Here is a 16,207-nt window from a genome sequence, read left to right as displayed (position 1 = left end):
ATGAGGGTGAGTAAATCGTGAGAGAATTTAAATTTCTGAGTCAAATATTCCTTTAACGTGGTTCTGCTGATGTCACAACATTAAAAACTCACCACAGCTGCTTTTTAAAAAGGTTGAAGATGGAGAATGTGTGTTTAACAGTGCAGCAGAACTCACTTGTAGCGTTGGTGAGACGAAAGGTGACGGAGCTGTCTGGAATGTCACACACATTCCGTACGGACACCTGACAGGTGTAATTATCAAAATCCTGAGGACGAAGATTCTTCAGTTTAAGCACCTTTGTCTCACCCTGCAGACAAACACACACACACACACACACACACACACACACACACACACACACACACACAAACACACACATATTACATGATGAACATATCTTACAGAAAACATTTAAAAGATAAAACATGTGGGTTGTTCTCTAGAAATAGTGCAGTTTTGAACTTTTGTGATATATATGGTCCTAAAAATGTAAGTAAAAATGTTACACAGTATTAAAAAAAAAAAAAGAGTTCAGCAGAAACCTCTAATAGTGATATACACTCACCTAAAGGATTATTAGGAACACCTGTTCAATTTCTCATTAATGCAATTATCTAATCAACCAATCACATGGCAGTTGCTTCAATGCATTTAGGGGTGTGGTCCTGGTCAAGACAATCTCCTGAACTCCAAACTGAATGTCAGAATGGGAAAGAAAGGTGATTTAAGCAATTTTGAGCGTGGCATGGTTGTTGGTGCCAGACGGGCTGGTCTGAGTATTTCACAATCTGCTCAGTTACTGGGATTTTCACGCACAACCATTTCTAGAGTTTACAAAGAATGGTGTGAAAAGGAAAAACATCCAGTATGCGGCAGTCCTGTGGGCGAAAATGCCTTGTTGATGCTAGAGGTCAGAGGAGAATGGGCCGACTGATTCAAGCTGATAGAAGAGCAACTTTGCCTGAAATAACCACTCGTTACAACCGAGGTATGCAGCAAAGCATTTGTGAAGCCACAACACGCACAACCTTGAGGCGGATGGGCTACAACAGCAGAAGACCCCACTGGGTACCACTCATCTCCACTACAAATAGGAAAAAGAGGCTACAATTTGCAAGAGCTCACCAAAATTGGACAGTTGAAGACTGGAAAAATGTTGCCTTGTCTGATGAGTCTCAATTTCTGTTGAGACATTCAGATGGTAGAGTCAGAATTTGGCGTAAACAGAATGAGAACATGGATCCATCATGCCTTGTTACCACTGTGCAGGCTGGTGGTGGTGGTGTAATGGTGTGGGGGATGTTTTCTTGGCACACTTTAGGCCCCTTAGTGCCAATTGGGCATCGTTTAAATGCCACGGCCTACCTGAGCATTGTTTCTGACCATGTCCATCCTTTTATGGCCACCATGTACCCATCCTCTGATGGCTACTTCCAGCAGGATAATGCACCATGTCACAAAGCTTGAATCATTTCAAATTGGTTTCTTGAACATGACAATGAGTTCACTGTACTAAAATGGCCCCCACAGTCACCAGATCTCAACCCAATAGAGCATCTTTGGGATGTGGTGGAACGGGAGCTTCGTGCCCTGGATATGCATCCCACAAATCTCCATCAACTGCAAGATGCTATCCTATCAATATGGGCCAACATTTCTAAATAATGCTTTCAGCACCTTGTTGAATCAATGCCACGTAGAATTAAGGCAGTTCTGAAGGCGAAAGGGGGTCAAACACAGTATTAGTATGGTGTTCCTAATAATCCTTTAGGTGAGTGTATATACGTATATATACATTTCAAATTTCTCTAACTCTTGCATAAAACCTTAATGACTATGAATCATCCTCATTATTAATAGCAAAGCCATCAATCTCCACCTGTCCCAACTTATTCAAACAGCTCTTTAATAATAAGTGTTTAGATTATGAATTTATTACTGATGGATTGCTGATTTATTGAGGACATTTCTCTGTGACCAGCAGGTCTCCTGTGGTGATCTTCTATGGAACATATTATTAACTATAATTGAAGCTAAAGTGTGTAATTTCTGTGCCACTAGCATCACTGAACAGAACTGCAAATGAACTGGTTTCAAACTTGAACCTCCCTCAATCTGGCATTGGTCGACCAAACAGATAGTCCCTCCCTAAACTCGAGCCAATGGTTGAGCCAATTATGTTGTGTCAGGCTGGCCAGGATGCTCAAACAAACAGATAAATGTTTTGATAACCCCACAGAGCAATGAAATGAGATTAAAACATTTTCATTCTTAGTTCTTCTTTTTTCTACTCATTCTAAGCACACAGTCTAGCAACGGCTTCAAGAAGATGACTCAACCTTTGAAATCGAATCTCGATTCCCAACACTTCCGAATCAAATTATGTATTATTTTTGCCTTCGGCTCCCAGCCCAAGTTTTGTATGTGTGTGTGATTTTACCTGTGTATACAGAGGCTCGTAGATGTCCACTCCATTGTCTTTGCTCTGTTCGATCTGTCTATTTCCCCGTTTCCAGATAAAGCGTGCGGGAGGATTGGAGTTCACCGTACAGCGTAAAAACACAGTTTTCTCCTGATAGTAGTTCCCTCGTACATCACCCACAGTCTGGTGCACTGTGAGCATGGGCTTATCCAGATCTGAAACCCACACATAGAGAAAAAGTGAATTAACTTAAGATTGGGAAAATGCTATCTTTCTAATGGAGACTTCTTAAAGAGCTAAATGGTCTTTAAACCCTAATCTTTCCTTCTTGTGGTCTTTGGATCTGGCTCTTGGGTTATGGAGATTGCAATCTATTTTGACTGTACTAAGGTGATAATTACCTTAACCAGAGGTTAGCACACTATCTTCATTATTATTCCATATGTCTGCACAGGTATTTAGCCACTGAACAAAAGGTATAAATTCAGCTTTTTCAAACTTCACTTCATTGACCTTGTTCAAACCCGCATCCACATGTGTGGACATTGTATTTTGACTTCGCTATTCCCAACGCAACGCATTTAATTTAATTTAAACTGACTGATCTCAGTTCAGGAGACTCTGTGCTGTCAGTAAAGGCTTAAACTTTCAATGCGTGGAGTCATGTGACCAAACAACATGACATCGATTACAGCAGAGTTTGTGTTTGGCTGAAATGGCAACAAAACTACATCTGGTAAGAAACCAAATTAAGCTGAAACTTGTTTGAGTCAAAAGATTAGAGTCTCTAGCTTCATACGAAATGGCATTTCTTTTAATTTCAGTGATTATTCGTGAAACGGCACTGTTAAACACAATTACCACATATGTGGAATGCATTATCACAATGAGAATTAATGGATGCATCCAAAAACTGGAAAATGTTGCTTTTAGATGCTTTATAAGGAGTTAAGATAGTGTATTTCAAACTGTTCTGAGACCAATACAAACAAACAGCACACTGGATGTTAAGTAATTCACTAAATAGGGAGCAAGGGAGCATCCTATAGCTCTCTTTGCAAACAAGTGCATTCAATCCAAACTTTCTATTTAAATTCAGTTTCAGGCTGCAGATGATGTTTGGACCACTCGACATCTTTGGCAGACATGGGACAATGATGATCAATGCACAGATTCAGAACTTGGTCTGGATTTTGACATCAAGGTTTTGGTTGAAGTCTAATTTTGATCCAGATCAATGTCTGGTATTAGTCTATGTCTGTATGAATATGTAACAAATATTTTACACTCAAACACTCAATATAAAAAACACAGCTCATACATGTAGTGAATGAATAGTGTTGCAGATAGAAGAGGGGGGTGAAGGTTACATCTATGAGACAGTGTAACACAATCTGACCCCTGAACTCTTCCTGCTCAGGGATTCCCAGATCCACTTTGATTTCCTACTCCCTACTGCTTTGGAAATCTGTCTAATAGACTGCCTGGACATGCAGTGGAAGAGAGAGATAGAAAGCATGTTTGAATAACTTTTTTTAGCCTCTGAAAGAGGTGTAAGCATCAGTTGTTGTACACAATGCCTTTGTACATTCAGTTGCAATAAGAAACCAGAAAATGAAAACATCACATCTGAGAGATTGACTGAGAAATGTGCTGATCCAGAGGGAATTCCTTGCTATTTCCACAGAGATTTATCCAGTGAGTGCACTAACCCCCATCACAATGACCATGACCATGTCAAATTATCACTCAATTCTATTAGATGATGACCACAGGCCAGAGAAGAATATAATGAATGACATACTGACCCAACCCAATTTACCAATGAGTGGAACCATTGATTTTCTGTGCCGTAATCTACCCATTTTTTTCTGTGTGTGTTTTATGAACGTCGGTGAAAGTATATGCACTGTGTATGTACTGTATTGGGGCTGCACTATTATAACAAAAATAATAATTGTCGATTATTACCCTTGATATTGTTATTGTGATGAATTGTGATTAATTGACTTTACACGAAAATACTTATGTCTGGTGGATCAACTGCAAGCCGTATTCTTTATGTTGTCTACACATCCAAAGCAAGCTGAGAACTGTGTTCCTGAAAGACTTTATTGCTGTTTTATACATCAGTAAATCAAGACTAGTTGCCAACTTTACTTGGGTCCTTTCAGAAGCATAAACAAACAATGCTTTTTATTCAAATTTTGAATGCATCATACACAGAAGTGAGCAATAGACATGTTTCAGCCCACTGAACATAGGCTGCACCATAGATTTCTAATATATATGTTATTTATTATGAGTTTAGTAGTATTTATTATTATTGAGTTATACACCGATCAGCCACTAGATTAAAATCAGCTTCCTATTATTGTGTAGGTCCCCCTCGTGCTGCCAAAACAGCGCCAACCCGCATCTCAGAATAGCATTCTAAGATTATATTCTTCTCCCCACAATTGTACAGATGGTTATCTGAGTTACTGTAGACTTTGTCAGTTCAAACCATTCTGGCCATTCTCTGTTGACCTCTCTCATCAACAAGGCATTTCCATCAGCAGAACCGATGCTCACTGGATGTATTTTGCTTTTGGCACTATTCAGAGTAAATTCTAGAAAATGTTGTGTGTGAAAATCCCAGGAGATCAGCAGTTACAGAAATCCTCAAACCAGCCCGTCTGGCACCAACAATCATGCCACGCTCCAAATCACTGAGATCAAATTTTGTTCCCCATTCTGATGGTTGATGTGACCATTAACTGAAGCTCCAGATCCGTATCTGCATGATTTTATGCACTGCCCTGCACTGCTGCCACACGATTGGCTGATTAGATAATCGTATGGATGATTGTATTTGTTTCTGGTTATCCATAGTGTTTTGGTTGGCACTACATCATCTATGCACTTCCTGATGAAACATGTTATGGTATCAGATCACCACTCTGTATAATTTTGGTGAGAAGAATATCATCTCAGAATGCTATTTTGAGATGCGGGTTTGCGCTGATTTGGTGTCACGAGGGGAACTTACACAATATTAGGCAGGTGGTTTTAATGTTGTGGCTGACTGGTGTATATGGGTGTTGCCCATAAATAGATTGATCCATGCTTTGAGGCACTGACTGATGTAATTAACGACACAATGAAATTGTGATAACACATGACACACAACCTCATTTAGGGTGCGTTCCATTCAGAAGTGATCATCCCTATGCCCTATTCCCTTCAATACTTTATCATCCACTGTGAGAGCTTTAGAGGACTAAAATATTAGGGTCATTCAGCCCACCAGCCCAGCGGTAAAAGTCCTGAGCATCCAATGGCCAAACTGACACTTTAATATAGCAAAAACGGCTTACAAACTGTCCAATCAATGAACTGATTCAAAACTCTGATTCAATGATTAAGTTGCATCATCACTGAAAAAAAAGGCCTTTTTCATATATTAAAATATTTTAGTAAAATATACGGATGTGTAGGTAAATATTGCCATTTATTACTATGCACTGTTATATAGATGCATATAAATGAACATTTTTCCTTGTGTTGATTTACAATAAACAAACTGTGTTGGAAACATGCCTCCATTAGTTTAAACTAGATTTTGTCTGTTTTACTTCTTGCATCAAACAGTTTGAATCAAACTGGTTTTAATAAGCAGAGGCTGTTTAGTGAAAAAAATATAAATCAACCTTATATGCTGTTTCAATGCAATTACATTGAATATTGTAAGGCTTGAAAATATTGAGGTTAATTGTTTTAGCTATAAACCCCGTACTCTAACCCAACTCAGACACACACACTTCTGCATTCTTAGGAGCACAAACAGAAGAAAGCGTTGCGTTTGATCCCAGCAGCATCCCGTGCATTATTTAACAGTCTTAACCTTGCCTGAAATGGAGCATCACATAATCATGAGTAGAACATTTGGATATAATAAGCACATATGCATGACCCAGAATGCACAGCAAAGGTTTTCTTTATAAGGTTTCCCTCTCTTTTTCTCTTTAGATCTTATACAACCAGTGTAAACATTTGCCTTGTAGCTGTTCACTGAACACACACTCCACCAGTGTCTCTACATGGACAGAGTCAGATCAGGAGTCTGTGTGTTCTTTATTTAGTTATGCATACATTTGCACTGTATCACTACTGCAAGTATCACAGAAGGAACGCAGAAAGAAAGAAAGAAAGAAAGAAAGAAAGAAAGAAAGAAAGAAAGAAAGAAAGAAAGAAAGAAAGAGAATATTTTATGTTTTATAAATAGTCATGAAAATCTAAATTATGATGGCAAAGGGGAAACTATTTAGTAAAAAATTATATATTTTTAAATAGCCAGATTTTTTACTAAATCCTCTGAAGTAAATAATAAAGTAGAGCTGAAAGCAGTAAACAACTGATAATTCCGCACTCAATTCAAGAGTATTTGACAGCTGACATCCCACAGGGGCAGCTCTAGAGTTCCCAAAGGTCAAAGGTCAATGTGCAATATGTCCACAAGTCAATTCTTTCTTAATATAACTTGTTGCACGATTACTACTCTTTTAAGGAAGGCATTTAAGTAGCTAATGGGACCAAAGGTTTGGTAAACTCGATACAGGGTTAGGTATAAAACTTTGGTGGCTATACACAAATACTATACAGTACACACAAAATACTAAATATATACACAAGATTGCCTAGAAGTTCAAAAGTCTGGAAGAAATAAAACACAATTAGGACAATTGTTGACTGGCAGTAAAACAATCTGTAAACTATAAAATTAACGTGGATAGCATAATTCAGATAATTTGGTCATGGAAAATTTTATGAGAAAGATTCAATTCTAGGTTCAATACAAATTAAGCTCAATCAACAGCATTTGTTGCATAATGTTGATTACCACATAAAAAAAATTCAACTCATCCCTTGTGTATTAAAAAAATAAGGTTAAAGTAAGGCACTTACAATGGAAGAGAATGGGACCAGTCCACAAACGTTAAAATACACACTGTTTTAAAAGCAGAGGTGGGTACTAACGCACTACATTTACTTGAGTAACTTTTTGGAGATAATGTACTTTTAAGAGTAGGTTTAATGGCAGGCACTTTTTACTCTTTCTAAAGTAAAATTCTAATGAAGAAATGTACTCTTCTTTAAATGGAGAACGTTAATGTCGTTACATTACTTGTTTTAATTTAACAAGTATTAATAAATGTCTAATTTACAGAGAGATTTATTGAATGGGACTTTTACGACACTGGGACTTTACAGTGGAGCCCTGTCACTCAACTCGAGTTCACCACTGCAGCAGCAGGAAACGCCAAAACACTCCACGTGGTGAAATGAGGACAGGGCTGGACTGGGAATATAAATTGGCCCTGGATTTTACATGGCAAATCTGGCATCCCGGTGGGCCGGCGCACTTTGGGGTCGATCGGGGCGGATTGGCCATCGGGAGAACCGAGCGGGCCGGTGGGTCGGCCGCGAAAGGTTCTGAATGGACCACACAACGGTGCCGCGACATGCACAAAAGGACAGCGTATACATGAAAAATGCATTGAACCCCAAGTGTATTTACACAAAATGAAGAAAACCAAAAAGTTTTAGTTTGTGCCTCGCTCTCCTCTAAACCTCCATGAACATCATTCCAGAGAATTTGCGAAGATGAATGTAAGCTAAGTGAAAATACAGTAGGTAGACTACTGACCCCTTACATAAGAAACATAAGATACACTTGAACCAGTTTTGAAATTACTCAATTTAGCTTTTTTCAATATATGTGTGTGAATGCAAGCACAGATTATGAGAAAGCTCTTGCAACGTGAATAAACAATTTTGGCAGTCCCGGAACAGTTGTCGGAATTACTTTTCCCAGGATTAATTCCAAGATCTATGTGTGAAATGTACTTTTGTCTGCTCTGGAACCAGGGGTGGAACCAGGAGTTTTTCACAAGGGTAGCCAGTAAGGTCCAGCCCTGGCCACCATCTAGCTCTGCCCCTGTCTGGAACTCAAGGCAGAATGTTAGGGACTGACATCCTCAGTCACTATTCTCTCTAACATCTTTTTAATTGTGTTCATTGTGTTCAAGTCATACAGATTTAGAACATGAGGGTTAATAAACAAATTAATTTCATCTTTAAACTATCACTGTAACAGATGGTTTAAAGGATGGCATAGGCACATGATCCTTGCACACAAGGTGTTAGTAATAATACTCAGATTGGAAGAGACTTGCTACTTGAGCTTTTTTTTTAATTCAATACTTTCTTGCTCTTACTCAAGTAATTATTAGCATTAGTACATTTACTTCTACTTGAGAATTAATTTTTAAAGACTTGAAACTTTTACTTGAGTCCAGTTTGTGGCTTCTCAACCCACCTCTGTATAGATGTATAGCCACAAGATGTAAACATTATATGTGTTAACATGATTTAGTTTGATAATTGTTTTTCTAACATCTGTGTAAAGTTATATCCAATATTACAACTTCACTGGCATGAACAGAGAATGGAGGTTTTATCATACTAAAATCATTTTAACACATTCATTTAATTTAGTTAGTTAGTTGATATAATCTATAGTTCATACAGTTTAAAACTCATTATATCTATGGAGAGTCCTCATAAGGATGGCCTGCACGTGTGTGTGTGTGTGTGTGTGTGTGTGTGTGTGTGTGTGTGTGTGTGTGTGTGTGTGTGTATGTGTGAGCGTGTATTTATCACTTTGTGGGGACCAAATGTCCCCATAAGGATAGTAAAACCCGAAATGTTTGACCTTGTGGGGACATTTTGTCGGTCCCCATGAGGAAAACAGCTTATAAATCATACTAAATTATGTTTTTTGAAAATGTAAAAATGCAGAAAGTTTTCTGTGAGGGTTAGGTTTAGGGGTAGGGTTAGGTTTAGGGGATAGAATATAAAGTTTGTACAGTATAAAAACCATTATGTCTATGGAAAGTCCCCATAAAACATGGAAACACAACATGTGTGTGTGTGTGTGTGTGTGTGTGTGTGTGTGTGTGTGTGTGTGTGTGTGTGTGTGTGTGTGTGTGTGTGTGTGTGTGTGTGTGTCCAAGTACTTTGTCAAGTCAAGTAATTTATTTGTATAGAGCTTTTCACAACACACATTGTTTCAAAGCAGCTTTACAGAAAATCATGAATTAACAAAAAAATGAAACTGTAATATCTATAAAGTCTTAAAGTCTTTGTGTGTGCAAACACACATCCACATAGAGTATGTGCTGATCTAAAGGATTTGGATGCTCCTGAACACATAATATTTCTGCATTTTGTAGTCTAAATCCATTCATTTTCAATGGCTGGTCACTTCAGACCAGGAACAGCAAAGGTGTAACAAAGTCATGTAAAAAGACAATTTTATGAAAATGAACTAAAAAACAAATATATGTGTTCAGATGACATGTGTGAACGAAGTCATGCAATTTTATTCCAACAGGATGTTATAAACTACAGTTTTCAGAAAAACGGGGAAAAAACATTTATCAGTCAGTTTTGACCGGAACACAATATAAGGATTAAAACTGCTTACTTTTGATTGCAGGCTTTGGTATCTTTGCAAATTTGAGCACAGTTTGAAACATCGTTAAGACTCTAGAAAAAAAAAATCCCATTTACTCTCCTTGTCATCACATTGCTGTCTAGGATAAAAAAGATGAGTTAATAAAGATAACTAATTTGTGGTTTTTCATTTGCTATTATTAGAGACTGGCTAAACATGAGCATTTCCAGAACATTTTAATAAACACCCCTGCCTAGAAAAGTAGCTCAGGGATGAACTGTTTCAAAACTCCCCGACTCCACACATACCTGCAGATTCTTCTTCCTCGTCTCGGCTAATTACACAAGGCACTTCTTCATTTCTCCCCCACAGCAGGAGATATGATATTTAGTCATACCCACTGGCTCACCACCACTTCTTGGAAGTGCTTTGAACTAGGGTGCGGTTTTAATAAAAACAAAACCTCAGGCTAAGCTCGCAGGCCAGAAGTCCACTGAGTGAGGAGGTCACAAACCAACCAAGCACTTCCTGGGTCGCCCACCTCCTAACAGGATAAGAATTTCAAAGGAGAGACACAGAGGGACTCTCAGAAAAAAAGAGCCTTTCTATAATTGCAAGTGCTCCGGCTGTTCTGTTAATTGCCCTAGATTTTCTAGGGACTATGACACACATCAATACAAACATACACATTCTCCTAGCTGGTGGCTACAGATGGCGTTGTAAACTGATCCTGCATTTTAATTGGCCTCCCAGAGTAATGGCTGCTGTTAGAAGTTTGTCTTGTTTTAATTTTTTCCTCTAGCAAGATTTTGGTCGCCCTACCATTTGTTTCACTAGACAGGATATCGACCTCCCTGGGAATATTTAGACACCCAATAACATAACGCACGTATATCCACAAATCCAGCACATATTCATTCCTATCAGCAGCTCGGATCAGCCAATGATGCAGTCTGCTGAGGATATAGGATGCCAATGTACGTGTAGAATGTGATCAATGCTTCGTTTAAAACTACCTTTCGTTACAGCCAGAAAAACGTGGAAGAGAACAGCAGAGAGAAAAATGTTGGCTAGATAAGGCAAGCATCACTTTTACTATTGCTAATACTTGGGTTTAGGGGTTTAAACAAACCCCTAATACTAAATAAGTAGTAAACAAGCCAAGAGAATTGGATTGAAAGAAGTATATGTTACAAATCTAAAAATGAGAATATCATAGAGACTTGGGCGTCCATGGGTGTGCCATCTGAAGCTTTGGCTACCTGATATATAGCTGCAGAAATGTCATGTGTACCATGATCTCTATGGAGGTAGACTTCATTAGGACTGTAAGGTGGTTAGCCATTCAAATCAGTTAATCAATAAATGTCCAGAGGCAATACAGCACATCTAATTATTCAAAATAACCCCTCTGATCTTACAAATTATTGACAGACATTGATAAGCTGTTATTGATGTGAAATGCCCTAACTTTACATCATCACCTTATTATTAAAGGGACACTGTGTGATCATTAATTAGATGATAGTTTGAGAGTAATTCAATTATGTAATGTATCATCCTTTCTTTAGTCTGTGTGATATCGATAACTGTAAAAGACATCCGCACTCATTAATCGTGAATTGGCAAACAATAGAAACATTTTTGTTGGATGGAGTAGTGGGAGTTTTCCATTAAAATGACTGTCTGAACAAAGTGTTTGTGATTGATTATAATCTGGCTCTGGGATTAATAGAGGTTTCAATAGCAAAGACACAGTCTTGAGGAGAATGTCGATGTTTGAAAGTATTTTTGGTTTTATGCTACCACTTAAATGGACCAAAGATAAAAAAATCTGTGAGTATGTGGGAGGCAACAGCTTAACATCTACAGATCAATAGAGCCCCAGGGGGCCCGTGGTGAAGCGTGTGCCCAGCACAAGGACCCATTGCTCCCTGCCCTCCTGTGGCTCTCTGGAACACAAGGCCACAGCATGAGGAGTGTCGCTCTTCTCTTTGTTTAACCTTTCATAAAATAGTCAGTTTATTGCAGCACACACACGCTTTCACAGGCACGACATGCAATGTAAGCATTTGAGGATTATCTTGATATAGAGCCACTTTTTCTTTTTAAGAGCCCTTTATATCTTCTTTACCCAACCTTTATTTACTAGTTTTCCTGGAGGCAGCTTTTCTTTTACAACTACTGGCTTTGCTCCAAACGGATAGGCGGCATTAGGCAGGGAATACACTGCTGTTCTCTGCTGTTTTCATTCTTTTTTATTTTTTCATCTCCCTGTCTATCTTTACACATATTTCTATAGTCGCAAAATCCTCGAGAAGGATATATTTCTTATCCATTATATATAAAAACGTACATGACTCTTCAAAATACTCAACTCGCTTTATTTTGTGTCGCACTCTTTCTCAGACAGAACGTATAACACCTTGAAATCTCAAGGTATTCACTTGAGAAAGGACCACGAATGATAGGGAATAATCCACAACTAGAATAGTTATTTATTTCCCAGCATTATGTCGTCATGATAACGAAGTTGGATATAACTTCACACAGATAATGTTTGCATATTTTGGCTATACTTATACTGTGTAAAACTGAAATTCCATTGCAAGTGCCTCGCTGTAACTGGGATTGAAGGATGAGTCAAAATTATTTTTGTGTTAATCAACATTATGCCACAAATGCTGCCAATTGAGCTTCATTTCTATTGAAACCAAAACATGCCTTGAATGTATTTTCTCTTGCTAAGGAATTCAAAATGTTTTTAAAGGAATATAATGGGTTCAATACAAATTAAGCTCAACCGACAGCATTTTTGGGACAATGCATATTACCACAAAAAATGAATTTTGACTTGTCCATCCTTTTCTTAATAACAAAAAGAAAGAAAGAAAAAAGTTCTGGTTACAGTGCAACAGAAGTGAATGGGGCCAATCTGCTTCGCTATATGCAGTGCATAATGTAAATTCATTTAAACAGACTGATCTCAGTTCAGAAGACTCTGTGCTGTCAGTGATTGGGTTAAACTTTCGATGCATGGAATCATGTGACAAAACAACATGATGTGGATTATAGCAGAGTTTGTCTTTGGGAGAAATGCCAACAAAACTACATCTGGTAAAACCTAATTAAGTTTTTACATTGAAACCTTTTTGAGTCAAAAGAGTCTCTAGTTTCATTCGATATGCCATTTATAAATTTGACCGATTTTTCTCGAAACGGCATGCTGTTGACACAATGACCACGTATGTTGACTGTGTTCTCAGATGAATTTTAAATATCCTATATTTACTGTGCATTATCACATTGAGAATCAGTGGATGAATCCGCAAGCTGGAAAAGTTTGCTTTCAGGGGCTTTACATGAAGGTAGGATGAAAATAAGGTGCATTTTAAACTGTTCTGAGATCAGTGCAGACAGACAGCACACTGTTAAGTTATTCCCTAAATAGAAAGCAAAGGAGCAAGGGAGAATCCTATAGCTAAGTGTGTTCAATCCAAACTTCCTATTTAAATTCAGTTTCAGGCTGCAGATGAGGTTTGGACCACTCAGCATGTTTGGCATGACATGGGACAATGGTGATCAATACACAGATTCAGAATTTATAATTTAAACATGGTTGGCAGTGATTGGATGATGTTGGCCAATACTTTGAATCAGAACTATTTATGCAAATTTCTTATGTAATGTCTGTAACATTTCAAAAACATGAATAACTAACACTCCTGGAAACATAAAAAACAATTTGATGAAAAAAAAATTATCTTTTTTTTATTATTATTATTGCTTGTTTATTAGGTGCTACTAGTTACAAATGGAAAATGAAAACAGCAATCATGCTGGGGTTTTCGATGTGTTATTTTGGTCTGATAAAATCATTTACTAACCTTTTCTGTGCCAAGTTATATCTAATTTTAAAAGTTCCTTGAGATGACGATGCAATACTATAAACTATTTACATCTGAATGTAATGCATTCAAATGTAAATAGATATGAAGTTTGGATGCACGATCAACCCTCAACATGCGCCGTCCCTGGATCATAAACATCATATGGCTCGATAAAGGAGCATGCTACGAGTGACAAGCAAACAGCCAATAACAAGTTGCGTTGCTGTGGTGGTCGGTTGTGCCATCGCCATGTGACATCAGAAAACGTGAAAATGACTGCCGTGCCTGCCGGCAATGAGGAGATTATGAAATGAAAAAAAAGACATGTCAGCTCGACAGTGTGGCAGTTTTTTGGTTTCTTTACATCTGACCAACATCAGAACACCGTTGTGTGTAAGCTTTTAAAAAAAAAAGTCCCGGCCAAGTACGGAAACACAAGCAACTAATTATTTCATCACTTTAACTGCTTCCACCCTTTAAAATACGCAGCATGTCGTCCGCCACAACCTACATATACCTCACCTCAACAAACAACCCACAAGCAGTCCACGATGGTGACAATGCCTTTATTTATTAAGTTCAATAGTTTCTTTAACACTTATGTATTTATTATTTTGTTTTTGACTGTTAAAACTAAAATTACATTTTGTTTGTATTAATAGAGTGTGTACATTACAAATACAGTGGTTAAATTCAAACCATTTTTCTGCTGGTGTTTGTTTAAAAAAGGTGTGGCAGGGTGGAGGGCGGGGCCGGGTCGTGATCCTACACACCCGGTCCCATATTAGGCTAATTAAGCCACCGTGAGGTATAAAGGTCGACTGCAGGGGATCGTGCGGGAGAGAGAGATCGTTTACGGACATGTCCGTCATGTGTGTGTTTGTGTCTTCTTTTAAGTTCATCATCAAACCATTATTTATATTGAAAAGCCGGTTCTTGCCTCCTCCTTTCCATTGATCCCTTTACAAAAGGTTATTAAAATGTATCAATAATTATCGATACCGAATGATATGAAACATTATACCATGATACATATTTTAGCAGTATCACCCAGTCCTACTCTAAACCCTACAACGACCATACAAACTATGATTTAAATAACTTTACAGCTCAAATAATACACGTCTGACTTTATCCACTCCAAAAATTGTAAGTGCCTCTCTGTAACCTTGATTTATTTTTTAATTTAAGAAAAGGAGGGATAAGTAAAAAAATTAAAAAAACATTTTATGGTAATTAACATTATGCTACAAATGCTGTTGATGGAGCTTAACCTTTTGGAATATTTCGTTAAACTATAATTCTAATCCTGATATAAGATCTGCAATGCGTGCATCTCTTCCCAACAATATTTCAAAAATAAATGTCAAAAATGTATGACTGCGCATCACTCCATCTTTTTTTTCTTCTTTTTTAAGTCTCTCTCAGTATGTTATACTGCATGAAATATATTTGTTATACAGGGAAAAACAGACAGCCCATCAAAACTGATCCAAAGCTATGGCATACGTGGCATATGGCATATGTGCTCAAAGGACGAGTGGGCGAAGAAGTCTAGACTTGTAACAAGTAAATCCAGCGTGTGTATACAGTGAAGGATTGAAGCACAGCTATGGACAGCTCTGACAGGCCTCAACCTTTCTGTTTCCTGGCATTTGGACACGGATATTGAAATAACAAACAGGCAGTTGAGTAATTAGAGTAAGCGGGCCAGACTACACCCTGCTGGTGGTCCAGGTGCCAATTCATTCAACCTTTATTTATTTATTATTTTTCCTCAGTTAACAAAAGCCAGGGAAAAGGTCAAGCAGGTCTTGACTTGGTGGTCTATTGTATAAAAATAACCTTCGCAGAGAACGGAAAAATCCTATAGGACTCACTGATAAAAACACATTTCAGATAGAAAAAGAGCATGTGGACATTCAGACAGATTTTATCGAGTCTCACATAGAGATGCTTTTATTCCGTTTTAGTTTTACTCCCTTGAGTCACAGTGGCTGAGTGTGTGCATGAGGGAATAGATCTTTATTCCATACAGCACTGACCACTCTTAAAATATGATAAGAGGAACTTAATGCCACCAAAATATGTCCATACCCAAGATCATTTACAATCTAAATTCTAAATCAAATTGATTCATTATTTAGAATTAATTTTGTTCTAAATTTGCATTCACCAACTAATCGAACATGCATTTTTCTACATGCACTTTGTTCCAAACCTAGTGTGCTGTGTACGTAGGTGGCATTTTAAGGCATTAAAGGTTTTACCGTGCAAAATCTGCTCCAAAAGCATAATTATGCTTCCTTCTTTTGGCAGAATTCGAAAGCAAAGGTGTTCCCATAATGTATTATGACAAACTTGCAATAAATATAATCTAAATAAATTAAAAGCCAAGATCAAACAAGATGT

The 16,207-nt window shown here is 37.8% G+C and overlaps 2 protein-coding genes across 2 annotated transcripts in view; both read right to left on the bottom strand.

The window, feature by feature from the left end:
* Window positions 1-16,207, bottom strand: part of LOC127660454 (AN1-type zinc finger protein 3-like) — a 583,207-nt gene that overhangs the window by 382,348 nt on the left and 184,652 nt on the right. The gene's annotated exons all lie outside the window — the stretch shown is intronic.
* The window catches only part of LOC127660453 (MAM domain-containing glycosylphosphatidylinositol anchor protein 1-like), a 245,028-nt gene that overhangs the window by 115,831 nt on the left and 112,990 nt on the right, over window positions 1-16,207 (bottom strand). The window contains exons 5-6 of the mRNA XM_052150695.1: window positions 2,423-2,619; window positions 157-289 (exon numbers count right to left, since the gene is read on the bottom strand). Coding sequence (XP_052006655.1) covers window positions 157-289; window positions 2,423-2,619 — 330 coding nt within the window. The remainder of the gene's footprint in view (window positions 1-156; window positions 290-2,422; window positions 2,620-16,207) is intronic.

This window comes from Xyrauchen texanus, chromosome 20 (genome assembly GCF_025860055.1).
Source record: "Xyrauchen texanus isolate HMW12.3.18 chromosome 20, RBS_HiC_50CHRs, whole genome shotgun sequence".
In the NCBI taxonomy this organism is placed as follows: domain Eukaryota; kingdom Metazoa; phylum Chordata; class Actinopteri; order Cypriniformes; family Catostomidae; genus Xyrauchen; species Xyrauchen texanus.
This window is presented reverse-complemented; position numbering and strand designations above follow the sequence as displayed.